Below are 25,229 nucleotides of genomic sequence, written 5' to 3' on the forward strand. Positions count from 1 at the left end.
CACATTTGAACTTTATTTCACTTTGCAAGCAGTTCCCCCCCAGAGTTGTAGGTCAGTCTTCAGAGCTCCGGAGAAAGCCTTAAAGTGGACCTTTTAATGACTACAATAATACTGTAAAAGTCTATATTTATTCTGGTGGCACACTCTATACTCCATAGATTTGAAATTTGAAACTCAACATACAGCAGTAGAGCTGGGAAGCCATTTTGAGATTTAAGGATGTGATAACAGAGGGAATCTCTTAACTTATCAAACAATCAGGAATTATTTATCAGGAGGCCTCTGAAAGACCTCCAGTTTAAAATTATGAAGCTCAATGACACTTAACATAACTCTTACAACGCTGTTGTCAAGCTACTAGGGAGTCAAAGCAGCCGTCCTATAATGAATATCAATAATAGTAATAAGCAGTGATAAGAATAATAAAAATGTACAAGTATAATGTGAGACCTCAATACTAGCTTGAACAAGTGCGACAAAAGGAGTTAGTACTGCTGTAAGTGAGGGAACTTTCCTTTGATATAAAAAGCGAGGCTAACGTGTTCCATACAGCAGAGAGAGCCCGTAGTTGTCTTAAGGTGTATATATATATATACGTACAGAAAACTGTTCAAAAAATGCATCTGATCAAGAGGGTGAACTAGACCAAATTATCACAGCTGGCTCAGTGTTCCAATCCTTTTATTTCAACCTGCTCATGGGTTTAATAAAATAAAAGTTCAGTGCATTGCAGAAACTTAGATACAGAAGTGCCTGTAAGGTGAATGGAAGCTAACTCAATAACAGGCCAATCAGTAACAGCAAACCCATTACTAGCCTCTAAAATCAACTCATATCTATCCACATAACAACTGTAGAGCACGAGAGCAGGATAAGACTAGCCACAATAACACCCAAAAGGTTAGTTTTATTCTTTTTTTTTTTTTTTTCCTTAACTTTTCCAGCTTAAATGATCCATTTACCGTCAGGGAAATGTGTTGTTTAAAAGTACAGACATTTGCTTTTTTTGTGACATAGACAGCCATCATCCACCCCCTGCTCGCTGTACATGACAAAACCAGGTCATAGATTCAGTCTAGTTCACTCGACCCTGCCTCCATTCCCCTGTGGCACGCCCACAGACAGTCAGGGCCTGCCGCGGCGCTACATCACTTCCTCGCTAGCGACCTGCTTCCTGTCTGCACAGGCACAGTTCTTTTTAATGCTTGCAAGTTAAGCTGCGCAGTAGTTTTACATTGAATATTGAGTAGCTCAGAGATTTTCTACCTAGCAAGGCTCAGTGTAGTAGGGGGGGTTGATGGTTGATGGAGTAGGGAGGAGGAGTTAGACTTGGGGCAGGGGTTATCTGGAGAGGGGGAGGAGAAGGTAAGGGGGTCTAAGATGGCAACGGAGATGAGGATGATGGTGACGTGGAGGTTTCTAATTGGGGGCGGGGGGTTGATCATTCAGTTTTGCTGCGCTTCACAGCTCCGGGAAGTTTCTCTTGCAACCTGGGGGAGAAAAGCAAAACAGGTGTCAGAAATGTGGGTAAGTGTAAACTGAAGTGGTGGATGAAAGCTTCACGGTCAGCTGATCATCTACAACACACTCATTACTGATGATTAGATTCACTTACTTGGCCATTGTAGTGTTGACTTGAGTACGAATCAGGTCCATGTACTGATCAATCTGGGTCTGGAAAGAGAAAAGATGAGAGATTAGGTAAGCATCAGTCTGAGAAAATAATTCTTATGACTTTAAACAAGCAAAGGATCATGGTGAAATCCCCATTTTCTGAGACCTAGTGAAACCTACAGGCTACTAGTACAAGCCATTCGGTCAACGCAAAACCAAAACAAGTGTTGTGTTAGCATTTCTTTCTTGGGGAGTGTTGGACTCTGCTAAGAGTGTTGCTTGTAGCCAATTCTGTTTTTTGTTTTTGTTTTTTTAAATGGGAAAGAGAGTGAATACTTTGGTGACATCAGGATCAAATCTCTGCTGCCAACCAGCCCAGACCCAGAGTTTAAAGTGGTTTGGAAGAGAAGTCAGCACCTTAGGTAAAGGCACTCTGCTGGAAACTATTGAAGGACTACTTGGGACCTTGTGCAGGTCAAAGCTAGCCTGGCTCCGCCCTCCTACGTACTTCCTCTTAATTTTCATTTACCTTCAGTACTCCGTCTGGCTTCGTGGTATGTTCTTGGGGTTTCTCCAGCCAAATATTTGGCGGTCCAATCAGCTAACAGAGGGAGTGGCTGAGAACGATGACGTTGAGGTCGTGTGCTAGATGCGAGCGAAGCCATTTGGTACGTTGTGGCAACGCTGCAGAATATCCAGAAGTTAAAGCCTGAGCAAGAACAATCTTTGCTGAGTTGTGTTGGTGGCCATGATGTTGTGGCCCTCCTCCCCACGGGGTTCGGGAAAAGTTTGATTTTCCAGCTCGCTCAGTTAGTGGTGAAGAGGTTAGCTAAGGCTAACGCTAGCGATGCTAATGCTAAATATAAGCCGATAGTTGTCGGTCTCCCCTCTTCTTGCACATGCGCAGACGTCCAAGGTTATTATAGTTTAGCATTTTTCATTAGTTTTTATTTTGATTTCGTTTTTACTTTGTTTTCAAATTCAGTTTAGTTTTAATTAGTTTTTAAAGCGGGTTTGCTAGTTTAGTTTTTATTTTTTGAAAATGCTTAGTTTTAGTTTAGTTTTTAAAAGATCAGAAAAAAGTATTGTGTAATAATAACTCAACAAAAACATCATACAATTTTAGAAATATGTATTCAACAATAATACCAGTACATAAAATGTAGCCTACATATGGTCATAAATATGTAAACAGTCTACACAAGACGCTGCAGTTAGTGCAAAATGTGTAAGTGACGTGTTCCAGGTAAAAACCTAAATAGCCAACAGACTAAAGAAGACATGAACAGGTGTTTTCAACTTTGGTTCGAGTAAAGTGGCGAACTTTTTGAAGTCAATCGACTCACACAGTTGTGTAGACATCCCAGTATCAATCCACATATTAACCACAGTATAAACCCACGCTTCCTCCCACTTTTGGTGTTCCTGCGTATGTACTAACCAGCAGCTGTCAGGTGCCGGTGAAAGCCCTCCTGTAGTGTTCTCTGTCCTGCTGTTGTCTCCGTCATGCTGCCTGGCCCTGTAGCCATACATCCATGCCCGTAACGTTACCGGGGTTAGCTTCTGTTTCGGGGAAAGGGGGCTTTGTGTTCTCCTTAAGGTAAGCTAGGTTAGCCTCCTAGCTTGTGTGCGCTTCTCAAATGTACTTTCAAATTCGTGGGATTTTGCCCCGTAATAAATTGACCACATATTTTACCACCTTCCACTGCAAGGCACTTTATCTGACGCAAACAGACATTACAGTTTTAGTTTGGTAATCGTTTTTTTGTAATGCCTCGTTTTTATTTTTATTTCAGTTAACGACAATGTTTTTTCCCCACCTAGTTTTTGTTATTTCGTTTGTTTTCGTTAACGATCATAACCTTGCATATGTCCCGACCAAACGTTAGTGATTGGTTATGGCAGATCCAGAGTGGCTCTGGGCAGATCCAATAGTTTTTAACTTCAACAGAGTACCCGCCTTCAAGGAAGTTAACACTTGTCAATGGAGAGTGGCCAGACTCTCTGTACAAATGAAATGTACCAGAGTCTGGTAGGACCAGGCTAGGTCAAAGCAGCGTCAGCAGTAAGCGGATAGTAAGCGTCTGGGCTGCTTTGCTTAGCTCGATAGCATGAGCAGCAAAAAAGGACTGGCTGAACGCAGTCCAACCAACTGACCAGCTCTGGATCATCTGAACCTCTATGAGGTGGTGCAAGCGACGAGTTGCACTTACTGTTACGATGACATTTTTTTTTGGTGCAGTTGTACCTAAATGTTAGCCTGACAAGCCAGACCCACATCAAGATGTTGGGTCTGGGAACACACCATTGGCAGGGCTCAATCCGAGGGGCGGATAAATGGTTGTCTGTAAAATTCCCTCTGCATGCAATAGAATAGCGCTACAACCAAGCAGAGCAACGAAGAAGGTAGTGGAGCTAGTTGATAGATTAAACTTTTGCTGTATCCGGTCGGCAAAACTCTGAACACATCTTCCTTTTTTAAGAATGACTTCAGTGCCGTTCTTTGTTCTTTTCTCAAAGAAAAGCTGAACTCCAAGTCTCCAGAGTCGCGGCCAAAGCCGATTCGAAAGACCGCTGTTCACCAGCAGCAGCAGCCATCTTCTTTGTTTTCAAGTAGCAGGGAATTCACCGTCGCAACTCTGCCGTCATTATGTTAAGCCCGCCCACCGACTCTTTACACGATGTGATTGGCCTGACTAGAGTTTGTTTTTTCCAGCTCGCAAGCCAAAGGAGAGTTGCTAGACCCCCTGGCTGCAAATCACATTTGCTGCCGCTAGCGTGCATAGAATCCCAAAATGTCCACTCCATCCACTGTTAATATCTGAAACTCAGCATGGATCACAGACAGTCTCTGGAATGGACCAAACAAAACTTCAGTTCAAGCTTCAAACTGTTGACGAGTATAATCCCCTAAACCCATAATTTTCCCACTTTGAATAGTGCATCGACTTGTTAGAGCCAGCAGTGGAATGACTTCATATTCAGCAGCTGGACACTGGACGGCAACAAGTGGGGCGCAGAAAGCCTTCAGTGTCTGATGAAGACTGGAGTCATCCAGTGAGCTCACTGCTGCTGGGAATGCTCGCAACAACATTGAAGTCGTGGCTGCTCTCAGCGGCTCTGACACTCAGTTTGTCATCGGATATAGTCATGATGACCGGGGACAGAGGGTCGCACTCTCACCTTGTATTTCTCGTAGACGGGAGGCACAGCGAAGAGGAGGATGTCAGCTGGAGAACACAGAGAGAGTAGACATGTTAGAAACACAACATACTCAAAACGCGTGTTGCATTTCTGGCCACACATCAGTGTACTTTGAATGTTAAAGCAGATGCAGCCATTGCTCAGCCTGCATTCATTCTGTTAACTGTGCTGGTGTCAATTTACAGTACTGTGGCAGCCCAGTTTGGAAATACACCATGCAAAAGATATGCAAATGACCATTTTTCTCATGTCTGCGTGAGTGGTGTGTGTTCTTTGGACAATCAATAATGCACTTACACGTTTCCAATTTGTAATATATTCACTGTAATAAATCCAAAAATGACCCCAATGCGTCAGATATTAAGGAAACATGCTAAGTTGAAATACTATGTTTTCTGACAACAATGCCAATCCCAGTATTTTCTCCTTTTGAAATTTAGTTCCATGACAGAATTTCTGTTTTGGCCTGTGTGTTGTTATCAACTTCCGAGTTTGACAGCCAGGCCGGAGTGCCAGATATAACCGTAAACACGTAAACCCAGCGCGCTACAGCTGTAACGTTAGGACAACCACGAAAGCAGCAAACAACCGAAGAGGACCAACGGAGATAAATTCTACCAGACCTAAAAAAAAAAACCCGGCATGTTTCTAACAGTTGCGTGACCAGAGACGTAACAAACTCCGGGTAAATATTGGAGATGTATTTGAAAGATGGAGACAGCTTTGAGCCCAAAAGGACGCTGAGTTGGCTAATTTACTCCTGAACAGGTAAGCATTAGCTTCAGGCTAATTTATCACAGCTACAAGGGACATGCATTTTATGTAATTTAAACATTAGTGTACTCACATTGAATTATATAGCTAGAGTACCCGAGTTTGTTACTCGCAAAAACAATTGAGACACAGCCAGTAAAGTGATCCCCACTGGTCCTGGCTAACGCCGCCATTTAGCTGAAGTCATACTGTGTACCGACCACAAAAGAGCAAACAGGTGTCAAACTTAAGGGCCGCGGGCCAGATCCAGCCCCTGTAAAAATTTTGATCCGGCCCGTATATCAACTTAGTTTCACAATCAATTTTGGCCCACATAGTTGTGCGCCAAACCAAAAAGATGGGCAACTGTTTATCAAACTGTAATTATGTGACACTCAAGACTACTTAAAGACGTAGAAATCACCACACAGTCTGTGAAACAGGTTGTTGTTAGTCGGGTCGCCTATTTTTAAAAATGTATTCAGATTGCACCGTTTTGCTTGAGTTGCTAAATTCTATGATGACTATGGAACTTTTTTTACTGACTTTTTAGGGCTTTAGGTCAACCAAATAGGCTATATATACACACATTACTTTTTCTCTTAAATAAAAGCATGTCAACAAACTATACATCAATGGCCCTTGATGCGATTCTCATTTTTCAGAATGGCCCTTAGTCAGTCCCTCCAGAAAAACATGATTATGCGATCGCATAATTCAATGCATAATCAGCCAAAGTCTGCATATTTATGCGGGGGGGGGGGGGCCGCATTTTTTCAAATACGCCGCACTTTTGCCGCATAAATTGCCGATTTACGCGCAAAATATGCGGGGCTTGAATGATTTCATAATCCCCACATTTTCGTTGCAAAAAGTCCCACATATCTTAGCAGAAAGTTGAAAAATGTTGCGTTTACTTCACACAAGAACAGCCACTTCCCCCTGTTGCCATGGGAACGTTATGAAGTGACGTAATTACGCGACGTGAACATCATCAAAAAGCTGCAAACCCCGCGATGAAACCGCAATTTTTGCAAGTTCCCGCAATTTCATCGCAAAAATATCCCGCATATTCCATTGCATTTTTTAAATCAAGGATTTTTGCCCGCAACAATCACAAAAAAATCTTTTTCTGGAAGGACTGCTTAGTGAAGTTGAGTTTGACCCCCTGCCCCAGTGAGCGGCAACCATCAGGGGACATAGCTGCTGACCCTCTGAGCCATCTTGTCAACCCTCTGTCCATCGCTTGGACCAGCAGACTAAATGAGCATGGTGGCCTCATTAACACACCTGAGGGCCATTATAACTCATTCTCTAACTAGTCTCTAATTCATACTGCTCTTCTTTAACAGCATGCTTTGTTATTATAGATTCTTTTTCTTATTAGAAAATGTCAGCAACCATAATCCGAGTCTGTACACACTTGGAAGGCCTTGTGTCCTTATGCTAATTTAGCAATATATTGTTATAGTTCCCACCTTGGCCCCAATGTAAAATTCCATGACTCTCCATAAATAGAGTGAAGCACTTCTTTGACCTATAATTTGTCCTCCCTGGTTTGTTGCTTAGAGCTAAAAACAGCAAACAAAAGGTAGGAAACAAGCTGAGAAATAATCAACTAGGCCCTATGTTGAAATTTAAATTCAATAAATCTGAAAAAAAAAAACAGAGTCAAACCCAAATGTTACTGTTGTTTGAATAAGGAGTTGGAGCTCTCATTGAAGCAATACCACAGACAGAAAGAGGTTGGTTAACCTGACCTGTGGTATCAGTCCATTAGAGATGATGAGGATGATGGTTCTTCCAAGACTTAGTAAAGAACAGCAAACTGTGTGAGCTGTAAGAATGTGCAAATGTACTGCTAAGAATTCATAAAACAGTCCCTTATTATTAGGGGACGTTGAGGGTGTTTACGTTTAAGGAACTGGCTGACTTTTTTCAGAAATGATTTTGAATGTGAGCATAGAAACAGAAACTTTTTCAGAAATATGATGATTGTGAATGAGGCATGGCTCTTGGTTCCCACAGTGCTTACCCAGGATGAGAATGGTGATTCCATTGAAGACGGCTCCTACGTAGGTGAACAGCCACATGACCACAGCCAGCTGGAGAGTGAACAACAAAAGAAACCCACAGGGCAAGTCAGAGGGGTGAAGCCTTTCCCAGGACACAATGCAACAGTTCACCGGAGTTTAACTGTATTTTGTAAATTCTCAAGTCACGCCTTAATAGTAGTCAACAGAAAACTAATAAAGGCTAGAAAAACATATTGATGGTGGGTGGAATTCATTCTACTACAATGACTGACTTGGTAAATTCAGTTTACGTATATATCCATTTCCACAGCATTATTACAACAGCTACCTGCTGAGAACATTTTTTTCTGTTATTCACTAGCCTAATTATTTCCACTTACTTGCAGAGCCTGCATATATTTCAAATTAAAAACCTATCACAAAAAGGGGGAGGGTTTGTGCCCTTTGGGGCGCTTAAAAAGACAAGCCGATAGCAGAATGTTGAGTGACGACATGACTGATGGAAGTAGTTTTGGAAATCAAGTATACCATTTATATTAATACTAAACTATTTTAAAAATTGCGCAATGTATCAGGGTTTTCCCAAATACATTTGCTGGTGCAGCTCGGTTTGGCGCGTCAGCCCAGCACGGCAGGGGTTCGCATTTCCATGACAACAGGACTACCTGCTTGAAGGTGTATCTTCAGAGGCGTGGCTCTGGGTATTTTGGCCCTTTTTGCACTTTGAAACATTAGAATTTTGAATGTATTCCTCACATGGCCCAGAAACCACAGAGAGTGAATATTGGGTTTCAGATGGTATTATCATACTGTTGGTAGGGATGGGCGATAGAGATGATATGCAATATAAAACGATACAAAATTGGCCTACGATGGAGATTTTAATTATATTGCACTATCGCGATAATTCATGTTGATGACGCAATCTGCCCGTGAAGTTTAGAGCCACGAGCTGCAACCGGCTTCAAACATCCATTATTTGGACTTGGTTTGGATTTAAGCAGCTACAACGGACCTGTGGTCGAGCCGCACCACGGAGCCTTTCACCAGCCTGACAATTCACTATATAACGGATGATTGGAATCTTGGCAGCCGGTGTTTGCAGACGTCGTACTTTCCCGCTGAACATACGGCCGTGCATGCGCGTGTGTGTGTGCAGCGGCGGAGTGGGACCAAAAACATTTACCGGGAAGTTTACGGCCCACGCCTTACGGGTTGAGCAAAGGCTGCACAGTTTGACCAGCAGGCAGCAGCGCCAGGCCGCCGGATGGTGTTGCTAGCAACTTGCAATGTATGACTATCAATATGATTATCAGACCGGCCCACCGGGAAAGGTCCAGACTCTCCTGTCTGTGTGTGTGTGTTCAAATGCGTTACATTAGGCTGCAGGTAAGAAACTCTGTTTGAAATGTGTTTTTATTTAAAGTATCTGTAACTAAGTGTAGTGCCTTTTAGAACGGTTTGCACTAAAGAGAAGACACCCAATACTTTAAGCTTTTTCTTTGTCAAAGTCTCTGCAACTAGTGTACTTGAATTTTATTTATCTGCAACATTATGTTGTATAATTACAATTTTGAACAATAAATGTTCTCAAAACTACATACTACGTTTCTTTCCCTTTAAAAAAATAAATAAATACATTTAGCAGTTTGGTTTTCCTTAGGGTCTACGTAACCTGGTCTGAAATGGTTCTATTATAATTTATATATCGCGATATATATCGTTATCGCAAGAGGCTGCAATGTATATCACAATATGGATTTTAGGCCATATCGCCCATCCCTAACTGTTGGTGGTGTTTTGGGTGTTTTTGTTTTGCTCTGCACAGAACTGACACCTGCTCCTATCCCCGGGTCTCTGGAGCGCTCGGCCCTGTGGTTGCTGGGATAAAACCGTATCCAATGGTTGATGTAGCAATACAAGAGTTTACGTTAGTGAAACAAAAGCAGCTTTCAAACCGCCCATGTCCAACCCATACACGTGTTTCATGTTTCACCAGACCTCTGCTCAGGACTGTGTGGGTGTGGACTGACTGAGCTGACTGACTGACTGACTGACCTCGTTTCTCCTGTTAGTGTTGTTGCACCCTTTAGGAAGGGCACAGCTCCGTCACCTTTACGCTGGGTTTCCACGGGCAGCGTTTTTCAACTCCAACTCTGCTGTCTCGGTCACGAGCAGCGGATTTCAAGTGGAGTCGTGTCACCACAACATGATGCCGACGGTGTACACATTTGCAGACAATGAGTTGTTGCTGTTGATATACGTTTATATCTGGCCTAACACAACTGTTTGGTACGTTTCCTACTCCAGTCACACACACTTTGCTGCTTATAAAGTTGTGTTTAGTTCAAATAACGTTATATTACTAGCAACACGCTAGTTGTCATTGCAACAATGCTAACGTTACTACAATGCTACTACTACTAAAACAAAATGTATATAAAAACTCACCAGGAGTTACTCACAAGCTAGCTGTTAGCATCCCTGTAGTCATACAGAGAGATATATCATAAAGTAAGGAATATGAAAATCACAATCTTTTAGTTTGCACCTATAGCATGCGTGTATATACGGTAGAGTATATTGGAGGCACATTCGCGAGTCTGCCCTCTCATTGGCTACCGCTCTGCAAAAGTTGACTCACAGTCAACTTTGGGAGAGCGGTGAACATCCGGGGACTTTCGCTGCCGTCGGCGTATTTCCCTCGTACGGCTGTTCTCATAGGGAATGAATCGCTCCGCTCTGCCGTTATTTCAGCTGCCTGTGGAAACCCAGCGTAACCTGAACAGAGGTTGACTCATTCAGAATAAACCTGTTGAGCACATGTGAAGGCTCTCTAAAGGACAGGCTTTAACCTTTTTAAGTAAACCTAACCTTACTGTACTACATTTTTTCTAACAGCTATAGTTACTTTTCAGATTAAGATTTCACATAAAAATATGTAATAATTTTATACAATTTTGTCAATGAGATTTGCCCTCTAAATTTCATTTTAGACTTAATTTTTAAGGGGTTAAATTAACCACTATTTTAGACTAAGATTAGAGAAATAAATCAGAATACTTCTTCCACCACTGTCCTTTGTGATGTGACGACGACACGGTTATTTCGGTTGATACCCAGTACCGATACCCAGGCCTAGTTCCAAGCCACCTATTTGGGTTATATTCTCTAAATAATTAGCATCCAACAATATAATTATGACTACTGGGGTTTATTTTAACGATACGGATCAGATTCTGACTATAATTTGACTGATTTCCCCCTAGTGATGAGTTACTACAGTACCAATCAGAGTTATAAAAAGGCTGCACCCTGGAGAGGAGTCTTTTTATGGAACAGAGTGGGAATAGATTCCCATCATAAGGATGTTTAATGGTCAAAACTCAGGATGACGGTGGACAATGACTGAAGGGCGGAGCTGCTCACCTTTAGGGAGTCCACAAGGTCCTCGACCAGGAAGAGGCGGCTCATCTGCTTCAGTGCTCGGTTGATGTAGGTCAGACTGGCGTCCACGTGCTTGCGGAAAGTCTCCGGGGCGACGCTGACATCCTTATCTATCAGTGTTCTGCAGAGAGGGAGGAGGAGGGGTAGGTGAGCACAAAATGAGGCTAAATGTCCAGGCTGAAAGTGCTGCAGGAAAACATACATAACCAGCCTGTGGTGAAAAGCTTTGAGGAGGAAATGAATAGGAAGCTCTCTTTAACAATAAGCTTAAAAACCAAAACAGGTATGTATAAAGGCTTTAGGCAGCCCTACACCTTATTGTGGGCCCAGTTTAATAGGCTACTTAATTTTACACAATATATGTAGTACGGGGTCCCTGCTCCATCTCTCTTTCAATTAAGGGGTCCTTGGCTTAAAAAAAACGTTGAAGGCAGCTGATTTAGAGGATTGTTGATCAAGACCAATGGCTCAATGATTACTTGCGCCAGTCTAGAAATTTCTTACTTTCAAAACTCCAGTCCTTACTCTTCGGAAGTCAGGCGTGACGTTTTGAAACTGACATGGCTGAAGAGAGGTTTCAAGAGAATTTAACCCATCTCCTACCTTTCCCGTTTTGGATAGAACTACCATGGAATTCTCAAATGTGTTTTCCTCAACTACAGAGGGAAGGGCCTTCATTTGAAATAGGCTTATATTAGAGACACACCTTTTAGAATACCCCTTTTTGTATAGCTTATAAGAAAATAAATATTTAGTGAAAGGCCTCGCTGTTTTCTGATCTGCTCCCATTTAAAATGTGCTGTTGGTACCGTTAATACCTTCTGCTTTTCCACTCTTTTCAGTCGCTGACATGCTGTTAAGTTACCGTCAATGACACTCAACACTTCCTGTGCAGATGATTCATATTAAAAACTCAAAAACATGAACTCAAAACAAAAAGGGCACAATCCATCTAGTTTCTGGTAGGCCTTTAACTTAAAATAGATGCAGGCAGTGTTGGGTTTCACTGATGGTAGCTAAACAGCAATTGAAAAAAAAACAAAGTGGAATGTGAGTGTAATTAAATACTGGATAAAGACAGCATTCTGGGGCGCCCGGATAGCTCAGTTGGTAGAGCAGGCGTCCATATATAGAGGTTCACTCCTCAACGCAGCAGGCCCGGGTTTGACTCCGACCTGCGGCCCTTTGCTGCATCTCTCTCTCGTTTTCAGCTGTCCTATCAAAATAAAGGTCGAAAATGCCCAAAAAAATAATCTTTAAAAAACTGTGCTGATGGAATTAGTGCTGTGGAAACCTATACTGCACTAAACTTACCCCTAGAGCCATTACAGTCCAGGTAATTCAACCCTTCCACATTTCTTTTAGTATTGGTTTGTGTTGGGTACAGCACTTATTTGGGACTGCCATTATCTATAGTATAGTATAGAATCTACAGTAAATATATTCTATTATACTGCAGAGGGTGCTGAAACGATTTGCTGGATTCGGCTTTTTCAAATGTGAGATTATTGTAAAATTATTATCTTTGGGTTGAGAAAGCAATTTCAAGACGTCTCCTTGGACTATGGGTTTTAAGATGAGCATTTGTTATTGTTATATTGTTATTATCCTATGAACTAAAATATTAACGGAAAAAACAAACAGATGAATTTCTAATGAAAATAACAACTAGTTGCAGCCCTAACTGGAGAATGTGAACTGCAGGTAAAGCAAGAAAAAAAGTCACACAGCTCTCAACTCCATATTACTTTACAATGGTAAATAGCTATATTCCAGCTGCTCAATGGTAGAACTGCGCTATTTTACTACCAAATCAATTTCCATGGTCTCCTTTATTTAATTATTTGGTTTAAAAGGCTAAAATGAGCTACGAGGAGGATTTTGCGTTGGGACTCTGAAGAGCAGCTGCATACTCTCTGCAGCCTGGGCTCTGGCTCCACCATAAAAGTTGTTCTATAAATATAATGTGAAGACGCAGAGGTTATGTCAGGCGATGCCATTCATGTCTTTAGAGCTGCGTGTAGAATAATGGTTTAGACGAGACAGTGGTTTAAAACGTGGCCTTGCAAGGCAGCAACATGGCTCAGTGGAATGAGTTACTGTATATCACAATCGATTTATGCTCTTTACATTATTCCATACAGACGGGTGGGATATTAAATCTTTTTGTGGGTGAATGTTTTGTTCTGCAAAGTGTCTGAATGCATCCGGTAGCAGCATTTAGCAACCTAGCTAAAACTTTAAGTAATACTGTTACCTCAGCTGCTATCGCCCTACACACAAGTCTCATGTCTTCACATTCAGAAAGAAGTGTTTCAAAAGAAATCAATGCAAGTCACAGTTTCCTCAATTTTGGTGATGCCATATCAACACTACAACACTATTTTTTTCTAATGCAAAAAAGAAGAAGCGCTCCAAATATAGACCAACATCTACAAGTACATGACATGAAGTTTAGTTCATAAATTAATTTGGTCACCCATGCTCTGATTTTTTCACACAGACATACGAAAGGTCCCGACAGAAACACTCAATACTTTGCCAATTTGAGCATCAAACTAGAAGCATTTTTTGGCCTGATCAAACCCAGGTCAATCAATTCTTCCACACAAGTAAGGACATGTAAAGTTAAGTAGAGTATTTGGTCTCACTTGAAGGGGTGTCCCTCGCCGGACTTCTGCACGGCCTGGACGACAGACTTGTAGATGCGGAAGGTGATGGTGACGCAGAGCAGGGCCAGCAGCAGGTAGGAGGCCACGCTGATGACGCTGAAGGCTGCCAGCGACAGCAGCAACAGCATGGACAGCCCAAACACCAAGCCCGACTTCTTGGGGTCTCGCCAATGGATCAGATCCTTAACTGCAGAGAGGTGGTTAGGGGGAGGGGGTTAGACCTTCAGACCTTCAGAACTGGCCGACAATACAATATCATGATATCAAGTTGGAATATGATGGTTTGTCCTTAAACCCAGTTACGTATGAATAGTCCAGAAACCTGTAATGACTTTTTTTTTTTTTTAAATGAAAAAAACAGTAAGCCCATGAATTTATAGCTCTGTTTGGTCAAATTTACCTAGACTATTATATTAACCTAAAATATTTTAAAGGAGCTCAATGGAGTCTAAATTTGTTGAGTTTGTTTAAAAAGGCAGTTCTCTTTTAGAAACCTGTTCAAAATAGAAGCCTGGCTGCAGGTAAATAAAGGCCCTGGCAACAAGGTGAGAATTTACAGTTTATTAAGACATTGAACAGCAGCAAAATTGATTTGCAGCTGGCTGCATTATTGAGAAAATACTAGCATTGGCCAGGAGATCAGCCAGGCTTGGAGAAAACTCCTACATGGCAACTCTGGCCCAATAACACATAACAGAGGAAGGCACATCAACTTAGATGCCCACTTTGTGTTGGTATGCATGTCCTGTGAGAAGTCGTGCATGCAAAAGTGACAGCCTCTATACAAGGCGGTTATGTAATGCTGGAATGGGTTGGCACTCAGACCGCCACGCCTTCCCTCTGCATTGGGAAAAGGGTGCATTTAAAAAAGCCTTCTGTAAGTGGGGGAGAAACCACGTGGGCTCATGCCTCAGGGACGGTTCAGGCTTGAGTGCTCCAGCTAGTTTAATGGGAACACACGTTATATATGATCCACACACACACACACAAACTGCCATACAGTCAGAAATATATAAAGCATAAATTACATTTAAAAAAAAAAACATTTTACAATTACATTACAAAATCCAAAAGAGAGAGCTTATATCACATATTACGCCATCACCAGCCCAACTTTGGCTTAAACTTAGGTGTGGAATCAACAGGGAATTTTAATTCCTATAGATGATATTATGTTCATGCTTATTTTAAAGCAGGTAGAAGTAGGATAGTACTGTGTCAGGGATGTACAGTATGCAGTGTTTTGCATACATTGTATTTTTTCAATATTAAAAATGGGTATAATCTTAATATTCATTGTGGAGCTGCGTGCAGTGCATTGGTTCTCTTTCTCTACATTGACAATGGGTCAGTCTGTGAATAGCCCCTCCTCTCCGTGCACATTCTGAATCAAAACATGATCATCCAAAACTGATGCATTCAAGTTAGCTCTGATAAGTTAGTCTTTGTTCTTCACACAACGCTGTCAAGCTCGGAGACCAAACTCTTCAAAGAAGTTAATAGCAAGCATGTAAGTAGCCTAGCTATAAAAATAGCTATGAGTTAATGTAAGAATGCAGCTGGATTGTCGAGGTTAGCACACTGTACCGCTGTAAATTCTATGAAAATTATGAAATTATCAGCTGCTTGAATGATGCATGCACGTAAGTGGGGTGACAACATTTGGAGAAAAGTAGATTAATAAAAACCCTTGTCAAAACAGATTTGAAACATTCAATTGCACGATGATCAAGCCAGAAATAAAGTTAACTTCCTTGGAGATGTGCCGTTTCTATCCGACAGCAGCAATAAGCGGGGTTCCCTCAACCTGCACTGCAGAGTAGTGTGTGTCCTCCCAGCATGCTTTGCTGGCATTACACACAGGGAGGCAGCCAGAGCTTGACGGCCCTTGTTCATTATCTCTCTCCATCGTCTCTCGCCCTGACTCTACTCTGCTGAAGACCCAGTGGCTGCTGAGGTGCAGTGTCCTGCTTTCACTGTGCTGCGTGCTGCTCTTAAAGCCACACACACACACACACAGGCTGGACCAACAAACCAAGACGGACCAAGGAACAATGTTATGCACCTTTCTACTGCGACTATAAGTGACAATTCAAAGTATAAAAAGGTGTTTGTTAACACATTCCAGAACTTCTTTTCATAGGTTAAGAACTGCTCCAGAAGCATAGGCTTTGCTCATGCAGGTAAGCACACTGCACCACTTGAGACCACTGGCACACTTTACCAGCTTTGAACTAAATTACATCATATGTTCTGCGCCATCTGCTTCAGGAAAGGATGTTTAAGGTCTCTAGCATGATTTAAATCCACACAATGGAAAGCAAATGTTAAACTCTATGTAAGGGCAGGGAATTGTTGTCACCACTGATGCAGTGAATAAATCCATAGGCATGCAGCGTCCATGGCATCTGAATCTAAGCCATGTGCCATTTTGTCTCAGAGTGGGCACATAAGCAGACAGACAACTGGGCACAATAATACTGTACATAACCAGTCAGGACCAAGATTCTGTCATTAACGGTTCAGTAAAATAATGTTGATAACAGCAGGGCTAACAAGTCACTCTCCTTTTAGCTGTGGTTTGGTCTCAATCACCTCCTGAGAAAAATATCTGTCACATTAGCTGGTAAATACTCCAGTAGCAACTATGCTAAATGCTCCAGTAGCTAGTTGCTAACTGTCTGCCTGCTGTTTCGGTTTGGGCATGTAGTGTATAGTGGGGTTATCAGAGATTTTTTTACTGAAAACAGGTTGATGAGAGCAAAGTCGTTTGGCTGGAAAACCAAAAACAATGATGGGTAGCCATGATACATTATGAGCAGTGTAATTACTAACTGTTCCAATGGAGTATGTGGCAATAGGATTATTTTAAGTAACAAGCCATTAGGCCTGTATAAACATTGGTCTATTTTTCAGGTGACCCCATTAATGGAAGTTATTTCTTCTGACTAAAAACAAGCTAATAACCGTAACAAACAAGACAGTACACGTCCATGTCACTAACCTTGGTGGGGAATCAAATACCAAACGCTGATACAGGGTCAGTTTGATTCAAGTATTCACATGTGCCTTTCCTTCACTTTACAAATCTTCACACAGAGAATTAACACAAATCTGACCACTAATGGAATACTTGATTTAAACTAATCTTTGAGGCCCCGAACAACAAGGGTGGTATTAAAACGAGCCTGCAAAGAAATTTAGAGAGTCACTTTTTGCTACCACTGTGTGAATTTCACTGGCAGATGGCTGCGATTTAATTTCTGACAAGGGAGTTCTTTGACCAAAAACTTGTATCCGACCTGACAACAGGCACACCAACTGAAACAAACTCGCCTAATAACACGAGTTGTGGAGCAGCACTGCAGAGAAGCACTAAAATAGCTCAAGCTCATAGCTGGAGGGGGCGGCTTCAACAACACAGGCTCCTATACAGAACATGACACAGAACAGTGCTTCTTCTTCAACACTAAGTCATTAATATCACAATAAGGAAAGAATTACAATATGTGTACTGCTAACAAGCTTCACAGAGCAATGAACATAACAGCTTTAAAATGAAGCCAAACTTGTAGGCCCTTTCTGCACACTTTCCCTTAGTGTTTGGTTGCTAGAGCACCAGCACTCTATTCTCTGGTGTGCCAACTCTAGGTTAAAATATTCAACACATGTAGACGTACCACTGAATGCATTAGGATCACTGTCTGCATACCAGCCTCTGTGCATGTGTGTGTGGAATGGAGATCATCTTTGCAGAGAAGGGGAGGGTACTGCAGAACTGGCTAATGTCAATGTAATAATACCCACCAGTACTTTGCCCTTGCTCTGGTCAACTTTTAATGGAGAGTAACACATCACAGGAAGCTGTGATGCATGGAAACAGACTGGTTTATATCAGCTTGTGCTCCTAGGCTAGACATTGTTTTTAGAGTAAAAAGGGCACCTGGACTTGAAGAGAAGAGGATTGGACAAGTGAGGACTAAAAGATCAGACAGCACCATTTCCCAAGCTGGCATCTTGCCTAAAACCTGAGTATGAGTTACAACAACAAAATCATTTGGGAGATATGCAATTTCTTTGGCATTACTTAGTTTTTCAACCATGCCTTGTCATCATGACATGGTCTTTACCAAGTGTTCTGTGGAAAGTTGCATTAAGACAGAAACCTGACACTGGGGATTGACTGTACCCCATGACTTCCAAGGTTCTTGCAAGCCAACACCTGGGCGCCATATTTTAAACCCCCACCCACTCTCTGTCAATGGACCACTGCCGAGCTGTAAAGGACAGAGGGCAGGAGAGGGTCAAACGCGACCATGGATCACTAGACCATATGCCGCCTTTGTGTCCATTTTGCACGCTACGCTATCGTTTGGCTACAATAATCTCTGTGACAACTGCATTCTCTACAGCTTTAGTATACTGTCAAATAAGCCTGTATGACATTCAAGACATATTTTTCTATATCGTAGTTCTATAGATGCATTATGTAACTAACTACTTGACACAGTCTCTTCAGACATGTGATCGGGGGTGGGCAATATGATATCCAATAATATACAAGTTTATCATAACTTTTGAATGCCATTCAGCATTACATGTAAGCCCAAAGGTGGGTTTCCTGGACATTGGGAGGTGTGTCTCTCCCAGGGAGCTGTGTCTGTATTCTTTTTTGTATCAGGTATTTAGACATTCTGACATGAGAACACCTGCTCCAATTACCAGACACCTTTTTGGCATTTAGTCTGCACATGTGCCATCATGCTGTAATAAATGGTACCAGTGACTATGGGTTGTGTTAGTGCACGCCATATGATGAAAGAATGTGCTCATACAAACTAGTAGAATTCTTCAACAGAGCTAAACTTTGTTAAAACTGTAAGAAAAAAGTGAATTGTATAAAAGTGTAGAATGCTAAGGTCTTTATGCTCTCCTTGTATAACTCCTTGCTGACAGGTGAAATAAGGGACAACGACTAGCTGGAAAGAGGTATTTTTTGCAATCACCAAATGGGTGTTTTCTTCTTGCCATAAAGCCTGTTCCTACATGTATACAATATCTACACCAGACAATTTTTGAAAAGGAGCAGGCAGAAACAAGGTGCAAGTGAGAAAAGTGGTCCTGTTGAGGGGACTGCATGAGGTCAGCAGGCCTACTGCCCATAAGGAAAAGGTGTTACCTGATAAGTGGGTTATTATTGCTGTCAAGACATGCTCAGCAAGATGATAGGCTTCAGCCACCCATTCGTCGATGGCTTCTACCTCTTTGGAATACGTGCTGTCAAACACACGGTTGCTTTGGGAACATGGAGGATTAGGAACTGCGGTAAAGGAAGACTGCGGTTTAGATGTAGCATTGGGATTAGTTTTGCCCTGGTCAAGAACCTTTGACTGGAGATACGCCTCCTCATCCTCCTCCTCTTGACTGCTGCCCAGCTCTTTGAGAGCATTGATAGTAAGCTGTTCTTGTTCAAGATCCATCACCATGGTTGGAGGGGACTGGGAAGGAGGCAAATCAGTTTTGCAGACCTTGTTCTTGGAAGGAACGGCTTGGTGTGTGTCATAAGGTTCTTCATCCTGCCTTGATTTCAGGCACTCTCGCATGAACTCCACAAAGCTATCTGTAGACTCAGAAAGTGAGCTGTCAGGGTCGCTTGTTGTGTCAGGTGCATGGTAATCTGCTTTAATGTCTTGCTGGATCTTTGAGTCAAATTTTTGTGCCGGGAGGGAGTTGCCATTTGACATGTTATCTGTAACCATGTCAGTGGTCATTGTCTTATTAGAATCTTGCTCAATGGTGCTGCTTAGTGTCTCACTTTGAAAAGAGGAATATGGGTCTTGAGGATATTCTCTTATAGTTGGCTGACCAACTGGCTTGGTGAAGGCTTTGTCATCATTCACTGAAGTTAAATCCTCCAGATTTTGACTGCTTGCATTCAGTGGTTCAACGAGGATTTGAGAAGGATCAGAAAGAAACCGCTCCTTAGCATTGTTTAACCCTTTGTCGTCAATGTCATCCAAGGGAGAGGATGCATCATAATCATAATCAAATGATTGTCTGTCATATATATCATCTTGCATGAAGCTGGTTTTAGAAAGGGAAGCAGTCTCCATATAAGCCTCTTTTGCAGCTGAGCTGCTCTTTTCATCCATGTTGGATTGTGTGTAAGGAGTTGTTTCCATTAACGCAAGATCAGTTTTGCAAGGTTGGACCAGGACATGTTGTGCTTCATCGGACCACTCGTCATCATTGTCTTGGAAGTCCACTTCTTCATTGGTTACTATGACAGGGGAGGGTTCATCATTTACTTTATTGGAAGTGTTCTGTGATTTTTCAGACATTGCTTGAATGGGTAGGGCCTCAGGTTTTGATGCACATTCCTGATGTACTGTTTCAGGTAGAGATTTGAGTGTGTTGTGTTTAGGAGAGTATTCGGCATCAGAGTCCACCGGTGAGGATGGAGGGGAGTAGCCTTCCATGAATTCAGTTTCTAAAGGGCGTATTATGGGTGGTTCATTTTTACTGTCCTCAGGCTCTGGCTCTGGTTCTGGTGTTTTTGAAGCCTCTCTGGCTAGGTCTTTTACAGCCTTATAATCCTCATCTTCCTCTACTTCAAGCTCCATTTCCATCTCCTCATCACTGTAATTTGGCTCATCGGTCTCAATAACATTTATTGTTGGAACCTGCATTAGCTTCCTCTCAGACTTTGGTGGAGGAGTCTCCTTTTCCTCGGTGGGAAGATTGGGAGCTGCAGAAGCAGGGGTAGGATCATTTGAAATTGCTGGATCAGAAGATGAAGGAGGAATAGATGCAGGAACAGGGACACTATCTTCAATTACAGTGTCGTCTGACTCTCCTGAGCTGTCAGCTTCGCTTGCCTCTGGGGGCTGCAGATCTTCCGTCCACATGGTCTTCTTGTCTTCCGAAACATGTTTAGCATCCGTGCCAACTGGTGGAGAGGCAGGCGGAGATGGGGAGTCGAAGCCTGCAGGAGGTGCAGGTGAAGCTGGAAACATAATAGCAAGATTTAAAGGAGCTTGGGGACTTGCTTTTTCCTGTTGATCCCACATATAGGCTGTTGGCAAAAAGCTAAGGTCAAACTCTGACTCCTCCTCAACACTTGTCTGCTTCTGTGCATCACTCAACTCATCCTCATGTTTTGGAGCTTGAGCAGGAGTATCCATGAAAGCATCAGGGACACCTGCAAAGGCAGCAGGAACATCAGGTATAACTACGCCAGTCTCCTTCTCCTCCTTTGATTTTACATTGTCTGAAGTCAGGGTGCCTTTGATTAAATTTACAGCATCAAAGTCTGGCACAGGAGGTAAATGAGCCTTCATCCACTCTTCTGTTTCTTCAAATTCATTCGCTTGTCTTAAATCTCCAAGTACTTCAAAGGGGGATTCCGGTGACTCCTGATCAGCAGAACCTCCCCTTTTCTGGACAGTTGGCATCATTTTCTCAGTGGGAGATTTTGGGGTCTTAATCGGAGATTTGGGTGTTTCAGTGGGAGATTTGGGTGTCTCAGTGGGAGATTTGGGTGTCTCAGTGGGAGATTTGGGTGTCTCAGTGGGAGATTTTTCATGGTGGCGGTCCCTGAAGTGAGAGAAACCTCCATCGCTTCTAAAATCAGGTTCCTTCTTTTTGGCAGCAAGAGCTTCCAGTGCCTTTATTCGCTCTGAAACAGGAGATGTCTTTATCGGTGAATCCGGTTGTCCATCTGGGGGCCCTGCTTCACTCCCGTAATTACCAGGGGTGAATGAGCCAGGTTGAGAAGGAAAGCGAAGGGATGTCGCAACACCTTCGCAGGGCTTGTCAGAGCCCACTCTTTTGTCTGCATTGGCGTGCATGTAAAACGACAGCGAAGAGGAAAAAGGAGGGGAGGTTATATAAATCACATACACTAAACTCCCATGCACTTCTATTATTATTCAGCAAGGCCTTAAATGTTGCAGCCCAAGCATTCATGCATTGCATCATGGAAATACTGTATAAGGCATATTCATAAAGCCTAATGGATGGGATCTTCACTTTTTGCATGCTGCTCTTAACTACTCCACACAGTTGCCATAAGGTAGCACTCAGTAGGGCAACTTAAATTATCTGAATGACCAGATGAAGCAGCAAAAGAAATCAAAAAGTCACTGATCTCACCATGTGTGGCTGTAGTAAGTGCATGCCAGTTGCAATTTGTAAAGCAAGTGTATATGACTTGCTATACACTTGCAGGCTTGAAAGCGGTTTCTTTTTGATAGTGTTTATTTGACTGCTTGTTTGTGAATAATATAAGTTTTATATTATTCAATAATAAATTATTCGGTCACTATTACATTTGAACAGGATTCGATTTGGAAACTGTTTTCTGTACACACATGCAGCTAAAATAAATACGTTGATTGTGTGCGATTTTACCAAAACCCAGAACTAAAAACAACTGGTATCGACTATTCTACTTTTAGTCTCACGTGATCTGAGTTGTAACTTAAAGCCCAAGTATTTTATGGTTGGTGTGTAAAGCTGTGTTATTTTTCAATTTTCTAGGAAAACTCACAGAGGGCACTACCTTCAATGTAAAAGGCCACGCTAATTTTAAAGAAAACAAAATACAAATGCTACTAAAAAAACTGTACATTATAGGATACATTGAATTATAATCCATTTCAAATGATCTTTGTAAAATAAATGTACCTTTTAATGAGTGTTGCCATGCTCATTAGAATGTTCTTTTACAGGCATTTCCCTTGCCATCTACAACTGAGGCTGACCCACTCGGCTGCACCGTTGAAAACCTCATCCAGTGGAAGTAAATAGATATTTTAATTTAACACTTTACCAGTCGCTCCCCTGCAATGATGTTTTGCCAAAGAAATACAAATCCCATTACAAAACAAATGGCTATCAAACTATAAAGAACATTTTCTGAGCTTCACACTCCTTCAGAACCAGCCAGTTTCAGATATATATATGGACAACATATCAATAATCAAATAACACATAATTGGTTAATAGACTGACAAACAACATCCCCAAAGTGCATCCATGTTCTTTAACAGCAACATGCAGACTAGCGTTCCACTACCCAACCTGAAGGGTCCAACAAAGAATCGGTTGTTGCATAAATCTCTCGGGTGACTTGAAGTTGTTTATTTTCACATAATTTAGAAAATGTATTTTTCTCTCCCTGTGCAAATTGTCTATGTTCATGTGCCAAGTAGATTGGCAATGTTCAGAAGGAAGAGGGAAGCAGAGCACAGGCAATGTGTTGCATAAGCCCAGCAAACAAAGTAATTAATCAGGTCAAAAACTTGGCGGTACCGTTCGAGTTTAGATGGGTTGGGTCGGGCCTTAAAGACGTGGATATGGGCCAGTTTCGAGTGTCAGTTTTAAAAAACTGTGGACTGCTGACAAAAGTGCCACTGGCTGACTACGAAATGCTGCTTCCTCCCACTCTCCCTACAGGTCTCCATTGCCATTTTCAATTACAAAACACCAGCGACAAGGATCGACCTAGCCAACAAGCTACATACTGATTGAAAACCTTGATTCAGTTTAATTGTGCAAAAGGATGGTCATTAGCCAAGTGCACAATGTTCCTCAATACCATTTCAGGAACAACTCAAACTCATTTTCGCACTGTTTACAAAAACAACAGGAAAGAAGAGGATAAATCTCAAAATCAATGACGAACACTCAAAGAGTTGCATTCATGGTTGTGGTTGGTTACTTACTACATAACTGTCTATTTGTTAATGGCCTATTATAACATCATCAAAATAATGTATTGATACCGAAAAGGTGAAAAATATGCCAAAATACTGCTGCCCCAGTGCAGTTAATCAAGTTATTCAAACACCACCGTTTCCTCAGCCACAGCTGAGGAGGCGTTTATAGTCACTAGGATTGCAGAGCACCCCTCCCAGGCCATGTGGCCCCTAGCTATCCTGGAGGCCACAGAGTTCCAAAGTTGTTCTTAGCAACTGTTCCAACAATCACATCATCCATTTCAGCACCAATGAGCTCCCATATCAAGTCATTAAGACCGGCAATTGGCAGCTATATTAGGAAATGAATAAATCAGCTGCCACACTCAACCTCTAGACAACTAATTTAACTTATAACCAGCAAGCACTCATAAAAAGGTATTTTGAGATCCAATATTTTTGTCTCGTTTATGCAAGGTCCAGATTTTTCCTACTTGCAATGTTTGCTGTGTTGTCAGCATGATCCCATGACCCCACCCCTCCCCTCCCCTACCACTGTATAGACACAGACATTTCCACTGATGCATAACTGACTGGTCCACTTTGTCTTGGACTCCCACCTCCCCTGCGCCACAATACAATGCCTTGTTCAGACTAGGCCACATGAATGGACTTTCCATCTGGCCAACAGAATTGTAGTCCTTTGGCTCTGTACTAGTAAACAAATTCCATAACAGCTCGTGCTCCGATAATAAATCCACAGATTTTAGACATAGCCACAGAGCTACTTGATTAGAACTTTGACTTCCAGAGGGACTATAATTCAGGAGTGGCTTTATGAACAACTTTGCTTTGCAATAGACCACTAGTGATGTGCCATCCGCCAAATTAGTCCTCAGTGGCCCTCCAGGTCTGATTTATGGAATTTGCTCTCTGCAGTAACTGGAGTTGAGCGATTATGAATGTGGCCTGGGTATTAAAATCTTGTTACAATTACAAATCCATCTACCTTGAATATGACATTTAATTCTTGACCTTGTGATAAGTATGTGACAAAATCATCTCAACTGATAACGTGGTTCTTAATTTTTATGTTGATTTTGTCAAATAAAAAATAACATATTATATACATATTTATTTATTAATTAAGTATTGGTATTTACATTGAAATCCCAGGCATTGATTTACTGATAAAATATGTTATGCATAAGCAAAGTCAGATATCCTTGCGGAGAACCCGATGAGTCAGTAAGAGTTCAACTTCCACAGTGTGGAGTCACGTCCTGTCATTGCTCAGATTGAATAGGTTGGATGCCAGTGACATAAGTGTGTAATGGTAACGTGACTGAGGATACTTGGCTTATGTTAGCTATCCTAATCTATATCCATCCTAATTTTTTTTATATATATATATATATATATATATATATATATATATATATATATATATATATATATATATATATATATATATATATATATATATATATATATATATATATATATATAACAAAAACACTACTGTGACAGTATTGGCTACCATTTGTTTACCACAAGTATGGACTTCCAACACTGATGAAACAAATCCGGAAAATAAAGAAGCAAAATCGATCAAAGAAAACCTACTTTTTAATGATTAAGCAAGGATGTGAGACATGCACGAAGCCTACAAAGCCATAAGCAGATAGTGGGGTGGAGGGTGAGTGAGCAGCCACAGGAAATGGCAGGCCCAGGCCGCTGTGTGGTGGATTGTATCTCCAGTGCCACTCATCCTCTGGGGCCCAGTTGCTACTGGGGCTGAG

At 41.8% G+C, this 25,229-nt stretch overlaps 1 protein-coding gene across 2 annotated transcripts in view; it reads right to left on the reverse strand.

The window, feature by feature from the left end:
* Positions 1 to 664: 664 nt before the first annotated feature.
* The window catches only part of rtn3 (reticulon 3), a 32,438-nt gene continuing 7,873 nt past the window's right edge, over positions 665 to 25,229 (reverse strand). For both annotated transcript variants that reach the window (XM_078276563.1, XM_078276561.1), the window contains 6 exons: positions 13,706 to 13,913; positions 11,037 to 11,175; positions 7,607 to 7,676; positions 4,798 to 4,844; positions 1,616 to 1,674; positions 665 to 1,490 (listed from right to left, as the gene is read on the reverse strand). In XM_078276563.1, coding sequence (XP_078132689.1) covers positions 1,442 to 1,490; positions 1,616 to 1,674; positions 4,798 to 4,844; positions 7,607 to 7,676; positions 11,037 to 11,175; positions 13,706 to 13,913 — 572 coding nt within the window. In that variant the 3' untranslated portion in view covers positions 665 to 1,441. The remainder of the gene's footprint in view (positions 1,491 to 1,615; positions 1,675 to 4,797; positions 4,845 to 7,606; positions 7,677 to 11,036; positions 11,176 to 13,705; positions 13,914 to 25,229) is intronic.

The sequence above is a fragment of the Sander vitreus genome, chromosome 19 (assembly GCF_031162955.1).
Source record: "Sander vitreus isolate 19-12246 chromosome 19, sanVit1, whole genome shotgun sequence".
Classification (NCBI taxonomy): domain Eukaryota; kingdom Metazoa; phylum Chordata; class Actinopteri; order Perciformes; family Percidae; genus Sander; species Sander vitreus.